Consider the following 22,729-nt stretch of genomic DNA (forward strand, 5'->3'; position numbering starts at 1 on the left):
TGAGCCACCACCCTGCCTAATTCCCAGTCCCTCTAGAACAGCCTCAGCATTCTAAAGTGGTCAAGATGTCCAGCAGCATCTGAGTAAAAATTAATCAGACTTAAAGGAATGGAAAAACCAACAAATATTTACTGAGTGCTAATTTTTTGGAAGGCATTATGCTACAGCCTGTGCATGCTACAGAGAGGCAAAAATCCAATAGCCCTTTCCAAGGCAAATTCATCTGGCGTCTGACTACACAAGGCCCAACAGAACTGAAAGGTAAGGACAAACCACAAGAGAAAGAAGGAAATCAAAGAAAACAATTTCATATAAACATACGCAGAGATAGATACACAGCAGTGACACCAGGAGAAAAACATCCTTTCTTATCAGATAGCACCGTTTGTTTTTCTCTTTTTACTATAATGAAAGCAGACACAGGCTGAAGGACCTTAAATAAGTAACAGAAGTTCTAGCTACAGTTGCTTCAAAACATCTTTCCATGGAAAACATTCAAGTGTTGCAATCTCAGTAAGAAAGCCTTCCTCTAAATGGATAATCTTACTTGGGAAATAAATTCCAGTAAATTATCAATGTGACCCGAAAGAGAATAATCAAAGAACTTTTCCAACATATTTACATTAGTAATTTTAACCAACTGAAACACCAATTAGGGCAACTTTACATTATTATAACCATTATGTTGTTTTTCCTACAGAAGTAGCCAATGAATATAAAATCAGCTGCAGGTTGCAATTTGTTAACTGAACACAAAATTCCCCTCTACAAGACATTTGGATAAAACGCTCTCCAATTGTAGCTGAGAAGCTTTACACGTAATACCAATAGCTGGCCTCTAACTGAAACACAATTGTTACTCATCATCATGAAATGGCATTCGGATGTTTAAATACAGACTGATCAAGGTCGTATGGCTGTTCAAGGACCTCATAACCTAGAGTCTGGTTTCTTCATCTGAGTCCCCTGGCAAATCATATTGCTCTAATATTCTTTCGTAAGACTGCTGGGAGATTTCAGTGAGAACAGTCTATGCACAGTTTCTAGCGCAGATGGGCAAACTTGGGCTCAGAGAGGTTAAGCAACTTGCCAAGAGCAGACAGCTGGTCCAGGGCAGAGGTGCATTTCACACTTAGGTGTTATTCCCTGTCAAAAGCCCTTCCGGTTACTAAGCATACAAAACGCATCCCATGTGACAGGCTCTGTAGAAAGCCCTTCACAGGGATTGCTCCATCTCATTCTCACGAGGACTCTAACATAATTCAAACAATCAGTTCACAGTTAAGGAAATAAAACAGTTCTTGGATCTATATCCATATGCCCAGGCTCAGATTTAAAACTAGAGTGAGATTAGTTTTCACCTCTCAGATTGCTGGTACCGTTGGTAAGGCAGAGGGGAAGAGCTCCTACATCGCTAGCACAAGTGTCGACTAGTATTTCACTGCAGGGCAATGTGGCCATGACATCGAAATTATGAATGCCATACACGTTAGCCAAGCAATCTCACTTTGGGTATTTAACCTGCAAACATCCTCACCGTGTACAAAATGACGTAAGAATGGTAACACACACTGCAGCATGTGTGCAATGCCCACCAAGGAACTGGTTAAATAACCAATGGCTCGTGTACACAATGGAGTACTCTGCAATCATAAAAATGAGAGGGTGATCTTTATGAAGTGATAAAAAAAAAATCGCCTCCAAGATATTTTGGCTACAGAAACAAACACATGGCAGAACACCTAAGACAGGGTGTCTCTGGTAAGACACACGTGAGATTTATACAGTATCAAAAGTCTGAGGGGCAAAGACACCGAGGGGCAGACAACAGAGCTGGAGTAGACGCTGAAGGGCACTCCCAAGGCTTGATTCCTAGAGGTCCTCATTTCCAGCCAGCGCATCAGGGGGATAAGATAGACAAGAAGGGTAACCACACTGGAAAAGCTGCCCTGTCTACCTGCGAGTGAACTTTTCAATCAGTGGTGATTTGGGGGGGCCCTACAGGGACAGACCCAGGGCTTCGATGAACTTACAGAACAGGCTGAGTGACGTGTTTGGCCTGCTTGATTCTGACTGCATGTGTCACAGAGTTTGAGGGGAGACCTGCTTTCATTGAAGCCTGGGAGCAAAGCTGTGGGGAGAGGGGGGAGATCATCCTCACCCATCTCATCTCTCTGTAGTGGCTGCTCTCATCTACCAAAGAGAAGCCGGGAGTCATTCATGATCACGATGGCAACATCCTGCCACTGAGGCAGCTCCAACCACCTTCTTACCATCAGATTTACACAGACAAGAGTCAAACACCAGTAATTCAGCCTCCAAATTCCGGGGGACACATGCCAGGCTCTTCCAAGGCCTTCTCCCACGTGCTGGACTCCAGTCCCCTGGCAGGCATCCAGCTACAGGGACAGGCTCGACCTCTCCTCTGGGCAAACACCTCACCTGGTTGAGTGCCTCCCTGCAGCATCCTCACTTGGCCTGATGTAGAGAGAAATCCCTCTTGCCTCTTCTGAGGGGATGAAAACTCCAAAGCTGCTGAGCTAAGCAAGGTACACAGATGCTTTTACACCCTGTGCCTTCGCTCATGATGTTACATCTGCCTGTCTCCTTGATTATTTCTAACTGCCACTCCTTCAGAGTTAAGTCAACATTTCGTTTATATTAATGAAACAGATACTGAGTACCATTCAAGCACTGCTTCCTCCACCATCTCAGCCACATTTTGTTCCTACATATCACTATGGCACTGTGAAGTGTCTACTCCTAGTCGTTTTCCCACAAAAATGTGAATCCTTGAGGGCAGAAACGTTCTGCATGGTGCCCAACACACAGTAGGTGCTCTTAAAATGACTGCTAAGTAGAATCTGTGGATAAAGCGTATTTGCCGAGCTTAACTTATCCCTACTTCTTTTGAAACATCTTGCCTTTCTCGGCTTTCTTCCTCTTTAGAAGTCCTTCTAATTCACATACAAGATCATGAGGCTGCTCTCCAGAGAACTTCCAGGACAATGAATGCTCTGAAATCAGTCTAGCTAGGGAAGCAGCTGCGGTTTTGCTCCCTATTTCCATCTTACTACAATAACACCACTCCAGCTCAGGGTTTGGCTGCATTTAATTTATCCAAGATCATGAGACAAACGAATACTGAATGGCTGAGGTATAGAGTATAATCTGTTGACCTTGCTTACACTCCATCTAAAATTCACAGTAACTACAATAATTGAAGCAAACATAAGGGATAAGCACACTATCTCCACAAACATCAAATGCAGTAAAAAACATGTGACGGCATTCACAAAATCTAAAGAATACACATAATCTATCTTATAATGCATGGATTCAAACTTCAATCTCATTCTAATGGGCTACCGCTAGGGAGATAAAACCTGTTTTAAAGAAAAAATTGTACACAGAATAACCATATAAGTTTCCTGGTGATTCTCACTAAGGCTTCAATGTATTTTCTTATTGAAACAATCAAAGAAGCTCTTGGCAAAAAGATTTGATATTGGTGTCAGAATAACGTAAGAATTGAAACTATTTATAATGTAAAAATTTTGTTTAAAGCAGATATATCACTTCTTATTTTTCTCATTTTGAAAAGAAGCTATGTTTCATTCAGTGATAATTCTTCTCTCGTTCTATCAGAGAATCTGTACAAAAGCAATATTTCAACTAAAATCAGTTCTGAAGGATCTTTTATGAATACACATAATGCAGAAGACCCCAATTAAATTTCCAACAAAGCACTGCCATTTTCAGTAAACAAAGTCATCTCAGTAGGGTCACACTACTTGCAAAAACTGCAGCCTAGAAATTAATTACTAGTGTGACATATGTCAAAACAAATTTTTAAAAGAATAGAATGCAGTTGTAACCATGTGTTTTATCTGTTTGTATGCAAACCCAGTAATGCCTGGCATGTAAATATATTCATTTATTCAGGATCTCTCAGAAAAACAAAAAAGATTCAGTGCCCCCTGGTTTGCTGTACCCCGGTGAAATCTGAGTAAATCACACATGTTTAGTGAATCAGAAAATAAGTACAGAATGAAGATATAGTGTGGGTGATATTTTTGAAAGACAGAAGTCACCGTCACAAAAATAAACTAATTTTGAAACATTCAGTTTTCCTTCAAAGGAAGTTTTTCAAAGATCTACATCAACTATACCACACTACACTAAAGGCTGTTACCTTGTGGAAATCAAAGCTTTAAATAACATGTAACAGTGCTGGTGTTTCATAAAAAAGATTGTAGCATATAGTAAAAAACAAAACACACAAAAACTACCTAGGAATAAAACTAGGGATTTCAAACAATTTCAATGTTCTGCTAATCATAGCAGTATTTATTTAAATTAAAAACATTTCAATGTTCTGCTAATCATAGCAGTATTTATTTAAATTAAAAACATTTTTATAAATGCAAATATTTTAGCACCCAGGGAACTCCAAGTAGAAAAAAGCATACAGAGCAAAGGTATGCAGATTCCCATTTGTATTTTCTTTAATAGGAAACTATGTGCCAATCCTTTTCACAACATATACATATGTATACATATATATGTGTATATATCAAATCATCATCACACTGTACATTTTAAATACCTTACAAGTTTAGTTGTCAATTATATCTCAATAAAGCTGAAAAAAAAAATCCTAGGAGTTAAACTCTTAAAAAAAAAAAAAAAAAAGAAAACTATATCCCGAACCAGACAAAGACTGTCATAAATCTTGCATAAATCAACTTCTGAACTTCAAAATATTGTCCTCTATGTGAGGGGAAAAAGTAAAACATACTTCCGACAGGAAGATACTGACATCACTTTGCTTTTTCAACAGCAAAAGAAATGTACTGAATCCCCAACTTTCAGAGTTAGAGGTCACAAGACGTGAAGTGGCTGCTGGGGGCACCCTGCGTGGGCCATCTGCAGGGCCAGCACCCCAGTCCCAACTGAATGCCCCAGCTCATTGTACCTTGTTATCAGGAAGACAAGAGTTGACTGTACGATACAGACTTTTGAGACACTTGTTTCTTCAAGTGCTTCTTTCATTACTAAGTTTTCATTAATTCTGTGTATTCTGGTAATTAACTTGGTATCTTACCCTTAGTAGTTGTTTCTTACTATTTCGGCCAAAGCAGACATTCAGCCACCCTAGCAACAACCACACCACAGGATGGGTGCCATTCTGACCAGGGAGACTGCTCTTTCAGCAAACCCATTCTACCCATTCGTTAGATCTAAGAACCAGGATAAGACTAAACAGTGTTCAAAAAGTGATCACAAATTCTCTTTTTAATTTTTTAAAGCAGATTCTCTGAATAACTTTATTCGTATCATTCTTTTGCACTTCAATACTGGAAATTAAGTGAGTTACCTCTCTTAAAACTGTGCTTTTGTAGCCTCGATACAATCCTTGGATGCCCTGAAACAAACAAAAGGCCAAGAGCTCAGAAAGTTAGAATAGCAGAGAGTTCTGAATGACATTCTGAAAAAGGCAGATCTACCTTTTCTGAAGTCGGAGTTTTAAAACAGTCACAATGACCACAGTTCCGTAGGAGGTTAAAGGTTATAAACTCAAGTATAAAAGGCTCAGGTCAGCTCCCTTTAACATGGGAACATCTCTAAAATAATCAAACAGACTATTTCAGTTGTTTTCAACATTTCTGCTCCTGAAAAATCATACTTGAGATACTTTAAAAATATTTCCAAAAGCAAAAGCACACAAAATGCCAATCATCCTTTCATATACAAACAGAATTGTATTTCATAGTTTCAATCAGAAGACATCAGCAATTAGTCTCTCCACAGTGATAAATACCTCTGGACAAGCCTTGACTTAATTAACTGTCCACATGACTCACAACAGGGTCGCTCTACTGGATTGATCTCATGATCCTATGATTAAATACTCAGTAACTCCTCACCTAAGTGACAAAGGGACCATTAAGAAGAATAACTTTTTTCTTTTTTTTTAAAGATTTTTATTTATTTAACAGAGATAGCACAAGTAGGCAGAGCGGCAGACAGAGGGAGAGGGAGAAGCAGGCTCTCCACCGAGCAGGGAGCCCGATGCAGGGCTCGATCTCAGGACCCTGGGATCATGACCTGAGCCGAAGGCAGCCGCTTAACCGACTGAGCTACCCAGGTGCCCCAAGAATAACGTTTCTAAAACCTAGACTCAATGAAAATTTCCACGTGACTGATTACTGTTAAAAAAAAAAAAAAAGGCTTCTGGGGTGCCTGGGTGGCTCAGATGGTTAAGCGTCTGCCTTCAGCTCAGGTCATGATTCCAGGGTCCTGGGATCGAGCCCCACATCAGGTTCCTGGCTCAGCGGGGAGCCTGCTTCTCCCTCTCCCTCTGCCTCCCCGCAACCCCCGCTCAGGCTCTCTCTCTGTGTCTCAAATAAATAAATAAAATCTTTAAAAAAAAAAAAAAGGCTTCTGTAAAAAATACAAAGAAAAGCAGCTCAATGGTCCCTAGTAATAGGGCCAGCAAGACTGACTTCTGACCCATAATGTAACATTAACAAGTAAAAAAGGAATTTTAATATAAACATTATGATGCTAGTCACTATGTCCATTACTATACTTCTCTTCCATGGGTCCTCAAGTTCTGTAGTAACATTTTAATATGATATCTTAATTCACATTTTTACGATTTATTCCATGCCTGATTCTGAAACTACTACAGGACAATTACAATGTAGGACATGTACACAGTAGTGATACTTGGTATGTACTGTTTAGAAATTTGGGGGGGAAAATTAAAATTAAAATTCAAAAACAAAGAAAAGGTAAAGATAATCTTAGTATTAAAAAGGTACTGTGAGGGCGCCTGGGTGGCTCAGTTGGTTGGGCGACTGCCTTCAGCTCAGGTCATGATCCTGGAGTCCCTGGATCGAGTCCCGCATCGGGCTCCCTGCTCGGCAGGGAGTCTGCTTCTCCCTCTGGCCCTCCTCCCTCTCATGCTCTCTATATCTCATTCTCTCTGTCTCAAATAAATAAATAAAATCTTTAAAAAAAAAAAAAAAGGTACTGTGATTGGGCATTAAATTTAGCTTTACGGTCTCTTCTAAGACTCCTGGGATAAGAATCACAATGTTCATAAAAGCTACTATAAAATCTTTCTCAATAAAGAAAAAAAGTTTAAAAACACATCTCACCTCTGTATATAAGATGTTAGAGAAAATCTGAAATGTTCTCGAAGAGGCAGATACCTGTGCCCTCTGCTTAACCATTTCAGAAGGAACTCGAATCAGGCAGGCAACCTAAAATACATAATTTAATTACATCCTAAAAAAAGAAGTAACTGCTACGAAAATTGAAATTCTTTTCATAAGCAAAAAACTATAGTTAAAAAGGGATAATGTACAGGCTCAGCGCAAGATGTCAAAAGGTATTTTTTCAGCTTAAAAACTTTAGACCCTTAATGGACATGCATTATTTTGTCAGCCCAGAACCTACCCTCCCTTGTCCTGTACTGATCCTTTTGCATGTTGTGCTAAGCCCATCTCTCTGTAAGCCCCTCAAATGGCAAGAAACACATTTACTTATTCTGAATCCCCAACACCTAGAACTGCATCACCTAGTGATCACATGAAAATAGGTTGAGGGCGCCTGGGTGGCTCAGTTGGTTAAGCGACTGCCTTCGGCTCAGGTCATGATCCTGGAGTCCCTGGATCGAGTCCCGCATCGGGCTCCCTGCTCGGCAGGGAGTCTGCTTCTCCCTCTGACCCTCCTCCCTCTCGTGCTCTCTGTCTCTCATTCTCTCTGTCTCAAATAAATAAATAAAATATTAAAAAAAAAAAGAAAATAGGTTGAAAGAATGAACCAAAGGGGCTTTTGCTTTACTGTCAATAATGCACACATCAATAGAGGCAAGACCGCTCATCAGCTGGTTATAACTCATTTTCTACTTCACCACCAACCCCAGCCTCAAGAGGCTCCCAACCCCAGCACCCCAGACCACCGCCATGAAACAAATGAGGAGAAACTCCAGGTACTCTTGGGCCCTGCTCCAGCATTCAAGTTGACTTAGGTCCTGACTGGTCCATATTCACACCTGAGTGGTCAACAACCAATATTCCAGAAATTTTTTTAAAAAGATTTACCTACTTATTTAAGAGAGAGCGAGCAAGGGGAGGGGCAGAGGGAGACAGAATCCCAAGCAGAATGCAGAGCCCAATGCAGGGCTCGATCCCACAACCCTGAGACCATGACCCGAGCTAAAATCAAGAGTCGGCTGCTTAACCAACTGAGCCACTCAGGTGCCCCTCCAGAATTTTTAAAATATTTTTTATCTTTGTACTTAACATTAGATTACCTATATAAATAGTTACATAGACTTGAAAAAACAAAGTGGGATTTTATTTTTTCTGCCTACCAGCACTTCTAAATTCTCTAAAACCAATAGGTATTACCTACTTGGTAAGTTTCTTTAACATAATATCAAAGGGTAAATATATCTGCTATGGACCAAAGATTTTAATTGAGGAAGAATACAAAATGAAAGGGCTAACTTAAAATATGCTTTTCAGGGTAGCTCAGTAGGTTGAGCATCTGCCTTCAGCTCAGGTCATGAACTCAGGGTCCTGGGATGGAGCCCCACATGGGGCTCTTTGCTCAGTGGGGAGTCCACTTCTCCCTCTCCCTCTGACCCTCCCCCAACTTGTGTTCTCCCTCTCCTTCTAATAAATAAAATCTTTAAAAATAATAAAATAAAATATGCTTTTCAAAGCAATCCCACTTATTAGCCTTGACAAATACTTGTTTTTAATTTAGACATAATCACACACACAAAAAAACAGATTAAACACCTTACCACCAAGGCCTAAAACTGGGTATAAATCATGTTACTCTTGATAAGTGTGTAAACTTTTAAATCCATACTTATAAACCGGACATAAAACAAAGTTCATTGAAACTTCCATGAACCTAAAAGGAGAGCTCCCAGCATCTAAAACTCATTAAAGAAATGAAAATAAATAAATAAAAAAGGAAAGAGAAAAGAAAGAAAAGTTTCACTAACTCCTTGTATTTTTCAATTCAAGAGGTGAAGAGTGAAGTACGACCCCAATATGTCAAGAAAATAGGAATTGTCTACTCGTGTGGCTTGGCATAAATATTTATGGAACTTCATGCTTCATAACCCTTCATGTTCTTACATTACATTTTTATTTCTTAAAAATACAGAAGCAAAACAAGAACTTTGCAAAGGTTCTGGGATGAAAAGCAATCTCGCTAACTGAAGAGGTACAAAGCAGCTAGCACGGCCTCCTGACTTGCGCGGCATGGCCATTTCGGCAGCAGAGAGAGGCCACTGTCTACTTCCTCCAGTAACTCCGCCGCCTTCGATTCGGTTTTCTATTAACTCTGATCTTTCTTGGATTTGAATTTGAGCCACAACAGGGTATTTCACCGCACAAGAACAAAAACACGTTACAGGACTGTGATTCCAGGAAAGGAAATAATGTCATCTGTGGGTCTCTTGGTAAATCCATTCTTTAGAGCATTCTTTCCTCACAAATCTAGGGTTCAGTACGAATCCATGACACAGGAATGGTGGCATTTTCATTAAACCCAAGAGTGTTTTGTATGTCAAAGGTCTATCAAAAGACAAAATGACTAAGGTTTTACATAAAGAAAATACATGTTCCTCTCTTTTACCAACATTAAAATACAATACTGGCTTCATTAGAATTAAACATACCAAAAACATGATAAGCTTTAGATTAAAAACTGATTATAATAGGGTGCCTGGGTGGCTCAGTCGTTTAGCATCTGCCTTCGGCTCAGGTCATGATCCCAGGGTTCTGGGATCGAGCCCCGCATTGGGCTCTCTGCTCCGCGGGAAGCCTGCTTCTCCCTTTCCCACTCCCCCTACTTGTGTTCCCTCTCTCACTGTGTCCCTCTCTGTCAAATAAATAAATAAAATCTTTTTAAAAAAATTGATTATAATGAAGCTGCTATCAAGATTTTTTCTTTGACATAAATAAACACTTACCTGGCAAGTTTTTTAATTTATTTTTGCAATGGAGAGCTGAATGTCTTTTAGTATTTATTAAACGCCAAGATGCAGAACTATAGGTCATAAGACTAAGTGTGTGAAAAGGGGAAAAACTACAGTGAACTTCGGCCTCCCATTTGGTAAAAGGAATGACGGCATGGGGCGCCTGGGTGGCTGAATCGTTAAGCGTCTGCCTTCGGCTCAGGTCATGATCCCAGGGTCCTGGGATCGAGTCCCACATCGGGCTCCCTGCTCAGCGGGAAGCCTGCTTCTCCCTCTCCCACTCCCCCTGCTTGTGTTCCCTCTCTCGCTGTGTCTCTCTCTGTCAAATAAAAAAATCTTTAAAAAAAATAAAAATAAAAAAGGAATGACGGCAAAGGAGACAGAGGGAGAGAGATGCTTGCTGCTAAATCTCCGGACCTTTCATTGCCACAGCCACCTTCCACAACTCCATACCTCACTGCCAGCTAGTCACAGTATCACTTTTTTTTTTTTTAAGATTTTATTCATTTGAGAGAGAGAGAGAGAGAACACACAGCAGGGGGAGGGGCAGAAGGAGATGGAGAATCAGGCTCCCCACTAAGCAGGGAGCCCAACGTGGGGCTCGATCCCAGGACCCTGGGATCACGACCTGAGCTGAAGGCAGATGCTTACCCGACTGAGCCACCCAGGCGCCCCTGTCCTCTCACTCCTGAAATGCTCTTCAAGGTTACTGGGCATCACCGATAGTGCCTTCCATTAACATTACATCCTTTCCCCAACTACGCCAGCACAGCTCACAATAACTTACCTGATTTTTATTTTTCTCCGGGAAACCTAATCAACAGCCTGTAAATATGCCTCTGATATTAGAAGCCAATTGTCAGCATGTTTAAATACATACAGATCTGAGACAGTAGTTATTAAAGGTCAGAGCACTACTTGGCTTAGGAAGGAAGGGTGAAACCCATATCTTTTGATTATCATCTCCAGAATTATTTCTCATCAAAGACCGTATTTATATACTATAATAAACTTAAATAATAATAATAAACTTAAATTTTCAAAGTTTAGTATCAGCTAATTCTTCAAGTTTAGACTGGCAAATCTATAGTAAGTTCAGCGGAGAAACCTAAATAAGGTGAATATAGCCAAAATTTAATCACAAAGCAAAGGCTGCTTTTGACTTGGCAGAGTAAACTCCAATGTGGCAAATTAATATGAGGGAGAGAAACCTCATGACGCTCTGAAAATTTTTGAAATGCGTAATTTACTTACTTGCATTTTATTTTACATTCTTTGTGTAGTTCTCAAAATTCTGGGAAGCAGGTTTCCAAATTAATATATAGGGTATATCTTTCTGTAATACCATCATTTAGAATCAAAACCCCTATAACTGAACAGTTCATCTGTGTGTCAATTCTGCCATCTCCTGGTTACAAATGGAATCACAGCTGGTGATAAAATAATCCTAACAGCATTTCTAACTCCTAATTTACCATCCTTAGGCTTTAAATTTTATCCGTGGATAAGGGGACATAAGTTCATCATACCTGTCTCACTTTTAAGACTCTCTCCACTTACATAAATAGCCAATAGGCATTAGAAAAAAATTTTTTTAATTTTTGTCGCTATTAGTCTTCTCTTGTCTGATAAAACTACTGTCCTTGATCTAGACTCCGGACAAAAGTTAATAGTCTTCTCAACAAAAATAATTACATCATCTTTTAGGCTTTGTTTCTGAAGGTTGTTCATACCATTTTACACAAGGCTTAAGCCTTAAATGGCTTTTTCACTTTTGTTCCTTTCCGTAACAGAAATGAGCCATGACTTCACAGGAGGTGACAAAGGCCCCATGGACAGATGCACAGATTGCAACCAACATAAAACCTGACAGTGGAGGAGACTGGCATTTAATGCTAACTGTATTAGTTTCCTATTGCTGTTCTGACAAATTACCACACATTCAGAGGCTTAAAATAACACAAATTTACTCTCACAATTGTGGAGGTCAGAATTCCAAAATAGGTCCTACTAAGCTGAAATCCAACTAGTCAGCCAGGTGGTGCTCTTTCTGGAGGCTCTGAAGGAGCATCTATTCCCTCTATCTGCATTCTGTGGTTTGTGGTCCCTTTCTCCCTTTTCAAGACAGAGCACAGCATCTTAAAACCTCTCTCCCCGACACTCCGGCATTCCTCTTATAAGGACGTTTATAATTATACTGGGCTCACCTAGATAATCCAGGAAAATCTTCCCATCTCAAGATCCCTAACTTTATCTGATCTGCAAAGTCCTTTTTGCCATGCTAGGTAACATATTCACAGGTTTTAGGGTCTAGGACATCTTTAGGGGAACATGATTTTGTCTACCATAATAACCAACAGCACATTTTAGAACTCTGACCTTTTCTTATTTTAAGAAACCCGCAACGGGGCACCTGGCTGGCTGGGTCAGTGCAGCACACAACTCTTGATCTTGGGGGTGTCAGTTTGAGCTGCATGTTGGGTGTAAAGATTATTTAATAAAATCTTTTAAAAATAAAAGAAAAACCCTACAGTGATCAGAGTTCACAATATTACCCAAGTAATACACATCTCGTCTCTAGTTTTGCACCACTTCTGCCATTTTTAAAATATTTCATTAAAAGTAGAAGATGAAGGTGCTCCTGGAAGTACGCAGAGAAGTATCTAACTCTTCATTCTACAGTGGTGTTTTACTGTCCACAGCAGCTGGGAAACCTTCAACAAGTCACTGAAATTCTTTGAATTTCAATTTCTTCATCTTCTGAACTGATTCCCTCCCACAACTATAAAACTTTACAACTGTGCCAAATATGGCACTTTGTGTGGCATGGACTGGAACCAACGTTTACTGGACCCTTCACAGATCAGATGCTAGGCTACACACTTTGTAGCCTAGTGTGTCACTTCATCCTTAGAACTGTGAGTGGGGTAGCATTAACCCTGTTTTTTAAGATAAAGAAAATAGCAGCTCAGGGAGGCTAAGTAAATGGCCTACCGACACACAGTAAATAGGCTATGTGACAAGTCAGAGTTCCAACCCTGATCTGTGTTACTTGCCAGCTCTATGATCCATATACGGCCCCCTTATAGAAGTCCTCAATATATTCCCTAGTTATATAATAAAAGTATTCAATTTCCAGTGTTAGACATAGAACAGGCATTCAAATATTGAAGAGTATACAATTACAAGTCAAAGCCATTTTTTTTTTTAATACTTTATTTATTTGACAGAGGGAGACACAGAGCGAGAGGGAACACAAGCAGGGGGAGCGGGAGAGGGAGAAGCAGGCTTCCCGCCGAGCAGGGAGCCCGATGCGGGGCTCGATCCCAGGACCCTGGGATCATGACCTGAGCTGAAGCCAGAAGTTTAACCAGCTGAGCCACCCAGGCGCCCCAAAGCCATTTTCTAATAGTGGCATTTAATTTCTTATGTCACCAAGAACCCTAATCTTAACAAAAAAGTATCTGAAAAAGTAAAGGTTTGTCACTGACAAAGTGCAGGCTTGTACAGAAGTGGCCAATCCTACCTTTACTAGTTTGGTCCTTGGAGAGAAGTATTTGGTTTTTCCATTTACAATATAATGGCAATAACTGACCGGAACAATTTCAACTTCATCATCTTCCATGAAAATCTTGTTCACTGTTTCTAAAAAACTGAGCTTAATTTGTGTTCCCCAAAACTGACACTGCTCTTAAGTAAAAAGCCAACACAGAGCTTCCCTGCCCTTTTGACCACTAACTAAACAAGACAGTCAATGAAATACACTCTCCTAGATCGTGAATCAATACCATTGTAACTAATGCTGCATACCAAATCAGGGAAAGAAAAGAAAACTTATCAAACAGAAAACAATCTGAAACGTGGTAAAAAAGGAGGTCATCAAGAAATTAGGGGGATGGGGGCACCTGGGTGGCTCAGTCAGTAAGCAGCCAACTCTTGGCTTTGGCTTGGGTCATGACCTCGGGGTCTTGGGATGAAGACTCACATCAAGCTCCACGTTCAGCTGCGAGTCTGCTTGAGATTCTCTCTCCATCCCTCTCCCTTTGCACCCCCCCCCCCCCCGCCGCTGCTCACTCTCTCTCACGCTCTCTCTCTTTAAAAATATATAAATAGGGGCACCTGGGTGGCTCAGTCGTTAAATGTCTGCCTTCGGCTCAGATCATGATCCCAGGGTCCTGGCATCGAGCCCCGCATCAGGCTCCCCTGCTCCGCAGGAAGCCTGCTTCTCCCTCTCCCACTCCCCCTGCTTGTGTCCCCTCTCTCGCTGTGTAGAGTATCTGTGTAGAGTATCTGTCAAATAAATAAAATCTTTTAAAACAATAAAAATAAATAATAAATAAAAATATATAAATCTTAAAAAAAAACACTGGAGGGATGACGGTGCAAACTGTTCTTTATAAAAGCCTCCCTGAAAAATGTCTCTGTACATTATTATACTTTAAGCAAGGTCATCATCAGACATGGGTCATGCCATGTCTGGACCAACTTCCAAGCTCTGCCTTCTTTCCTCTTCTTCTTCCCCCCTCTGCACATTCCTCAGGCTCAGATGGCTGGGACAGCTGGAGAGCAGGGTGTGCTTAGCTGACTTAGCTTGCAAGACTCTGTCGGAGAGTTTAAGCATGTGTACAACACACACACAACAGACTAACAAAGGCATCCATGAAGAAATATGCACTGGAGGAATGCTGGTGGAAGGGCTTTTGAAAGAATTTCTACCTGTATGTCAATCCACCTCTTATCCTCAAACTCACCTTCTCTCTCTGTATGCCATGCCCCTGCCTTAGTTAAGCTCTGCTCATCTCTCTCTCCTGGGGCTTCTGTGGTAGTCTCCTCCCCTCCATTCAAACACCACGTCCACCTCCACACAGCTACCAGGAGAGGTCCTTAAAATCCTAACGAATGTGGTCCTTCTGTGCAGCCCAGGCCAAACTCCTTCCCCCAGCAGCCAAAAGGCCTCCAGTCCCCCTGCCCTGCCTCATTTCATGATAGACCAGTCACACCCACACTCCATTTAGAACTTGAAAGTGTCTAATAAGGACTTTTCATCAACTCAATACCCCTCCTTGCACCCACCCACTTAACAATCATACCCTAATATGTAGCTCAAGGACTCGCTGTTCTATCAGGCCTTTCCTGAATCAACACAGATCCAGACAAAACCAACCATTCCTTCTCTTCTCAGGCTCTCACTGTACCTTGTACTCACTTTTCGTAAAATACCTGTAACCCCTAAGTGTACTTACACCTTACACATTCATCTCGACCTGTAGATGGCAAGCCTCTTAAAGGCAGTATCTCATCTTGTCATTTTATCCTCATTGTCTAGAGCACAGTATGGACTTTCTATCTAAATCCACACTTCCAGTTAAGGACAACACGCACGGAAGAGGAAACAGAAGGGCTGAAGGAAAACAGCCTACATAACAGGAATCAAAGAGATCCAAGTGAGGAACAGATATGAAAGGGATGGAGTTTGAAGAATGACAGTGGAAAGCAAGTTACTTTTTAGATTCTTGAGATAATTTTTTGTGTAATTCTTATAGTTTAGGGTTCTTAGGAAGCTATTAAAATATCTGTGTGTCTCAGGGACTTCAGGGCCTGAAGTGGAAAAAAAGGTCCCAGGGGAGCCTGGCTGACTCAGGCGGTGGAGCATGCGACTCTTGATCTCGGGGTCGTGAGTTCGAGCCCCATGTTGGGTGAGAGATTACTGTAAAAAAAATAAAATCTTGGGGCGCCTGGGTGGCTCAGTCGGTTGGGCATCCGCCTTCAGCTCGGGTCATGATCCCGGGGCTCTGGAATTGAGCCTCACATCGGGCTCCCTGCTCAGCAGGAAGCCTGCTTCTCCCTCTCCCCCTGCTCATGCTTGCTCTGTCTCTCTCTCTCTCTCTCGTCAAATGAATAAATCTTTTTTTTAAAAATTAAAAAATAAAATCTTTTTTAAAAAAAGAAAAAAGGTCCCCAGAAACACTAAGAAATAAACAGAGCAGGGTAAAAGGGTGCCTTAGCACAACCCCTCCGCATGTGCTTAAATACATCAGGAGAAGTGCTTGTTTGAGTGTAGTTAACTAGCTGACAGTGTGGCCTCAGCTTCTAATTGTACAAGTTTCCTAGCAATACCTGTACATTTCTGCCTCCTTCACCTTTATATACACAAGCAACTCCATCTGCAGCATCACTGTGGGCTTCCTCCTCAGTTAATAAGCACCGTTCACTTCTGGAGCAGCTGTCTTCTTTTCTACTTACCCTATCTCCATGGATGGATCATACAACTGCACACAAGTTTGGCAAAATATGACCACAACTGCAAACGAAAGTTACTCTCCACTAATTCATGGATATTTCAAAATCTATCATGATTATTTCAAAAGATGAAACACATTTCCAAAGTTGTCAACCCTTCTTCTATTATCTTGTTCAGTGGTTCTTCTAATAAAAAGATTAAAAAAAAAAAACAAAACTAAAATACGTTTAAATTTTTTTTAATTTTTTAAAGGAATTCAGGGTCTTTTTTTTAAATATTTATTTATTTGAGAGAGAGAGTGTGTGTGCAAGTGGGGGAAGGGGCAGAGGGAGAGAATCTCAAGCAGACTTCCCGCTGAGCAAGGAGCCCACCATGGGGCTCTATCTAATGACCCTGAGATCATGACCTGAGCCGAAACCAAGAATCGGAGGCTTAACACTGAGTCACCCAGGTGCCCCTTAATTTTTTTTTTTTTTAATCGCTCTCTACACCCAGTGTGGGCTTGAACACAACCCAGAGATCAAGAGTCGCACACTCCACACTGAGCCAGACAGGCGCCCCTATAAATACATTTTAGAACATATTAACACCACAATCAAAAATGGCTTAAACCCCCACCTGGAAAAACACAATGGTAACTAACATATGCACTGTGCTTTGTGGCTGACAAGCACTCCTGACTGCATCAAGGAATGAACTTCCAAGTAGCCAATTCAGTGGGGAAGCTGGAAAAAAAAAAAAAAAAGAGGTGCTAATGACGTGCTTAATCCATATGCTGATAACCAATGAGCCCTGAATGGGCTACAGCACACAGAAGGTCCAATGACCTTGTCAGATGATAGATAAGCTAAACAGCATAAATTGCCTTCGTAGATAAGCTAAACAGCATAAATTGCAGGGCTCTTAGATGGAATGGGCCTCGAAGAAAACGTCAGATCTGGGAACAACCCTCACTTTATTTTCAAAATCCAAATCAATATGTCTGGGTGTGCTGCCACCCTCAGAACTCGCCAGTCTTTATTGAACTAAGCCTTTCAGAAACTCTACAAGTATCAAACTCAGAAGAAGACACAAGGAACTGCACTTCTGATCAGCATGTGGCGCTCCTTTGCCACTACGCCCAGGAGCTAACATATTCCTGGGTGTGGGACTGCTGAACCAACTCAGTCAAAATATTTAGTAGTGGGATATATATATTTAAATGTTTGATAACTCTAAATCAGTGGTGCTTAAATATCACTGAGCGCCAAAACCACCTAGGAATCTTGTTTAAAATGCAGGGTTCCTGGTGCCATCTCCAAAAATCGTCATTTGTAACCTACTGCCCAGGCGACTGAGTCTAAAGTAGGTGCTCTCTGGGCTACACTTGGAAAATTACTGTTAGAGGCTGTCAGAAAAGCATCTACAAAACATGATTTCCTAGCTTTCTCAATCCCATATTAGAATGTGGCCAGAAAGAATAATCAACCAGCATCTGTGTGTATAGGGACTTCACACAGGTCACCCAAGCCCACATTAAGTGCAGAGTGGCTGCATTAGGCTGCAAAGAAATTTCAATATTCTTTTATTTCTGCAAACAACATGAACTTAGGCCAAAAGTAGGATAAGACCCAGGAAAAGTCAAATCTGAAAGACTTAAAAAAATCACTACAGCTGTCATGTTACACTATCTGCTGTATGAGAGTAAACCTACCCCCAACCCTTCTGATCTAATTATAGATTCTACTTCTCGCAGGGCGTCTTCTGTGTCTGATGAAAGCTGAGCTGTGAAATAACTGAGGTCAGGATTTGGAGATTTGGTGCAGCAAACTTCCTCATAAAAATGGCATAAATGGCCCTCTTACTGTTGTTACATATTAAATCTTATTTGATCGATTTTACTGTATTCCAAATTACGAACATAAGGTAGAAGGTTCTAATTATAGTCTTATTGATTCGTCATTAAGTTTTAATCAAGGTGCTGGTACAGGGAATGGTTATTAGGGCAGGGTGCTTTTGTTTCTCTTTTATATACTTAGAGTTGCTACAACAAAGTCATTGTGGACACAGTGGATACCAACAAAATGTGTTCTTGTTTCTAAGAAACCTATTTGCAATGTAACAATCTTCTATCAAAGTAAATGTTACAGAACAGTGACCCAACTGAACTATTTATTTTCTCTGTGTCTCTATACCTTTCTGAATATTGACAGCTATGGATGTTTTTGTTCTTCACTCCTTTTTATTCTACCCATGAAAATTTGTTTCTCCTAAATTCACCCATTTCTTTCTCTTACTTTTAGCAACCACACCTGTATGAATCGGAAACCAAGTTTATGCTCCATGAAACTGAAACAAGTTACTAAAATCGGAAGGCAGCATATACATTTCTCAAACATTTATTGAGAAAACAGATACTAAATGGCTTTGGAAAGTTTTTTTTTTTTTTTTTTTAAGAACATGCAAAGACAGAGGCACCTAGGTGGTTCAGTCGGTTAAGCATCTGCCTTTGGCTGAGGTCATGATTCCAGGGTCCTGGGGATCAAGCCCTACTTCAGGCTCCCTGCTCAGTAAGGAGTCTGCTTCTCCCTCTCCCTCTGCCCCACTCGCCCAACCCCGACCCCGGCCCGTGCGCTAATAAATAAATAAAATCTTAAAAAAACAAACAAAAAAGTACAAAAAGATAACTGGAGCATCAGAACCAACATTTCCACAAACTCAAAATTTTTTCAACATATGACACTGTAACTAAATTTAAAATCAATCAAATGTCAACATCAAGATATGTTTCACCTGTGAAGTCATTCTATGTACCCGCTACTGATCACTTTTTTTTTTAAAGTTCACCAGGCATCACAGGAACTATAAAAAGGCATCTGACATTAGGCCTTACCACCTAAGGGACCATGGAAATCCTAAGAGACACAATAAAAATACAACTGTCCCAGAACTGTTTATCTCCAGTGTTACAGACACTTGTTTTCTAGCTCACATCCACCTACACCACCTCCTACATCCAAGAGTTCACACACACACAATAAAACGATAAAGGCTTCAGTATTTTTTAAATGTCCATTATAGTATTAGAATATACAGTATTTTCTAGATATGAAAAGATGTATCGTTAACATGATTAATCTAACAACCATTATTTACCCTAATTATATGTCACTTTTTATATTCTTTATAAGCCTAAAAGACAGAAAGTGTTTAAATTGAAGAAAGCCTATCCTTCAACATGGCAAACCAGCTTTCAGGCAAGATGGCCCTATGTGAAATGAAATAAGAGGCCAAATTCTTTTTGCTGCCTCTTCTCGGCAACATACTATAAAATATAAACCAAATATTGAATGTATGACAATATTTAAACTTAGAGCAACATGCAATTCTAAAATAATGAGAGGCAAGAGTTGGTCACAAGGACAGACGTTCACAACCTGAGAGACACTGAAACTCTCACAACTTGTTATTCTTTAATATATATACTCAAAAAATACTGCATGTAACAAGGTTCTAAAGCCAGAACATAATCACAAAACAAAGAAAAAAAAACTAAACCTAGGCTAATAGGTTAAAGGATTGTTTTTAAATTAAGTATAAATTGCTTTTAAATTGCAGTTTAAGCTAATTTTCCAGTACAATTCAAGCCCAGGAGTCCTTACTTCGGGTAAGAGTAGAAGGAATGAAAATGTCCAGAAATTCTATGCAAAATGTCCATGTATTCAATTTCTTGCAGAGACAGCCACAGGTTTCATTAGATTACTAAAGGGGTCCATGGCTCATGAAATAATTACCACTTGCCACTCAGAAACTAATACACTGCTAGTCCCATCACTTTTCTAACTTCAGTAAATCATGAAGGCAATTAAAAAAAAAAAAATCCAGAGTTAACTTGGGTTCTGAAAAATAATTTTTAAAACAATGTCAAAGGAAGTTTTATAAAAGCCACTAGTGAATTTAATGTTTCTCGGGCTAAGTTCAACACTCTTCAAGGAACAGATTTCTTAGATTAAGAATTCACTTTACAGTGAAATCTTGCCATTTCCAACAACCTGGATGGATCTAAAAAGTATATGATTTCCCGCCTATGTGGAATTTAAGAAACAAAGTAAAGAGAGAGAGAGACAAACCAAAAAACAGACTCTTAACTACAGAGAGCAAATGGATGGCTACCAGAGGGAAGGTGGGGGGGGGATGGGTAAAATAGGTGATGGGGATTAAGAGTACACTTATCACAGTGAACACCGAGTAATGTATAGAATTATTGAATCACTGTATTATACACCTGAAACTAATATGACACTGTATGTTAACTATACTAGAATTAGAATTCTTTAAAAAAATTCATTTTACAATAATGGAAAAGTAGAGGGTTTTATATATCCCAGATACAAAAAATAAATACATTTTTAAGACACAAAAATACCAAAGAGCGGAGATCATCTTTTGTCTTTATCAAACATCATAGCCACAACAATTCATATTATCACACAGAGTGACATTGCTTTTCTGTATAATAGACTATTTCCTCCATAATTCCTTTTCTCCTGGACTTCCCAGATATAATCTGATATGTTTTCATCAACTAAAATGATATAATTAACTTAACGGCATTTCTTTAAAATAACTTTCTTTTAAAATATCTTAACACTTCCCAACTCCTGCTATGAGACGTTTTACCTTGATACCAAAACCAGCAAGACACAAAAAAGAGTTAACTATACACTCGCATCTCTTATGAATAAAGAAGCAGAAGTCCTCAACAAAATACTAGTAAACAAAACCTAGCACTAAGTAAAAAGTATTATATACCATGATCAAGTGAGATTTATCCCAGTAACGCATGAGTGGTTTAATGTTTGAAAATCAATTAATGTAACACACCATATCAACAAAATAAAAAACAAAAGTCTCATGATTATCTCAATAGATGAACAGAAACATGGACAAAATTCAACCTTCATAGTGTAAAAAAAAAAAAAAAAAAATTCACCCAACAAACTATCCAATTTGATAAAGGATATCTATGGAAACCTCACAGCTAACAGCATACTTAATTAGTGAAACATCAAATGCCTTCTCCCTGAGATCAGAAAAAACGGAAGGGGCGCACTCCCGCCACTCCTATTCTACACTACTAGAGCTTCTAGCCTGGTCAATTAGGCAAGAAAAATGAAATAGAAGGCATAGAGAATGAAAAGAAAGAAGTATAACTACCTCTATTTGCAGGGGATATGATCTCGTGTATAGAAAATCCTAAGGAATCCACTAAACAGCTTTAGAACTGATTGATTAATGAGTTCTGCAAAGTTGTAGGATACAAGATCAATATATGAAAATGAATTCATTTCTATAAGTACCAATGAACTGAAAATGAAATTTTTAAAAATTTCCATTTAGAACTGCACCAGAAAAAGAATAAATTAGCAAGAGAAGTGTAAAACTTATACTCTGAAACTACAAAACACTGTTGAAAAAAATTCAATAATACCTAAGTAAATGGAAAAATATCACCTATTTATAGATCAGAAAATTTAGTATTTTTAAGACAGCAACAGTTTCCTAATTGATTTACAGATTCAATGTGATCCCTATCAAAATCTAAGTTGCCTTTTTTATAAAATTGACAAGCTGATTCTAAAATTCACAAGAAAATGCACGAGACCTGGACTAGGCAAAACAATCTTGACAGAGAAGAACAAAGTTGGAAGACTCGCACTTACTGATTTCAAAACTTACCGCAAAGCTGCAATAATCAAGACTGTGTGGTACCAGCACAAGGACAGACATGGAGATCAACAGAATAGAACTGAGAAAATGGACTGCCTGTCTTGTCATTGCTTTCCAATTTTCCTCCATTATAATCAGACACCAAATGATCTGTATAACATTGTCTCTACACAACACTAAGTTGAAATTCACTTTGTTGTACTACATTTTTATTAATGTTCCAAGTATGCTAGAAAAAAACGAATAATCTTCAACTGTCAGGTGCAGAGCTCCATACATATCCATTAGGCCAACCTGTCATTTTCTTATTCACATCTTCTATGGTCTCAATAAATGTTTCTGCCTGCCTGGTCTTAAGACTTACAGATAGAAGTTTATCTCCAACAAAGATTATAGTTTTGGTGGGTGGGGGGATGGGTGAAATAGGTGATGGGGATTAAAGGGTACACTTATCATGATGGAAGAAAAATTAAATTTAAAAAAATTACATTTCTATTCATTTCTCCTTGTACTTCTGGCAATCTCTCCTTTATAATTTGAGACCATATTATTTAGTCCAGGTTCAGTTTTATTACATGTCCCAAGAGCATTGTTCCTTGTATCACTGTACAATAGTCTCTTTGTTTTTTGGCTTTCAGTGGCTTTTTTTGCCTGATACTGACATTACTTTATCAGCTCTTTTTCAGTTTGTATTTCTGTATCAGCTTGGGTTTATCAGACAACTGGAACCACTATACGTGATAAGAATAAAGAGTACAGATGTG

The 22,729-nt window shown here is 39.5% G+C and overlaps 1 protein-coding gene across 4 annotated transcripts in view; it reads right to left on the reverse strand.

The window, feature by feature from the left end:
- The window catches only part of SLC25A26 (solute carrier family 25 member 26), a 126,999-nt gene that overhangs the window by 87,019 nt on the left and 17,251 nt on the right, over window positions 1–22,729 (reverse strand). For 3 of the 4 annotated variants that reach the window (XM_034997963.1, XM_034997962.1, XM_034997966.1), the window contains 2 exons: window positions 7,170–7,274; window positions 5,381–5,428 (listed from right to left, as the gene is read on the reverse strand). The exons of the other annotated variant lie outside the window; for it this stretch is intronic. In XM_034997963.1, coding sequence (XP_034853854.1) covers window positions 5,381–5,428; window positions 7,170–7,274 — 153 coding nt within the window. The remainder of the gene's footprint in view (window positions 1–5,380; window positions 5,429–7,169; window positions 7,275–22,729) is intronic. 4 annotated transcript variants of the gene reach the window in all.

The sequence above is a fragment of the Mirounga leonina genome, unplaced genomic scaffold, assembly GCF_011800145.1.
Source record: "Mirounga leonina isolate KUSES-001 unplaced genomic scaffold, KU_Mleo_1.0 Mir_94, whole genome shotgun sequence".
NCBI lineage: Eukaryota > Metazoa > Chordata > Mammalia > Carnivora > Phocidae > Mirounga > Mirounga leonina.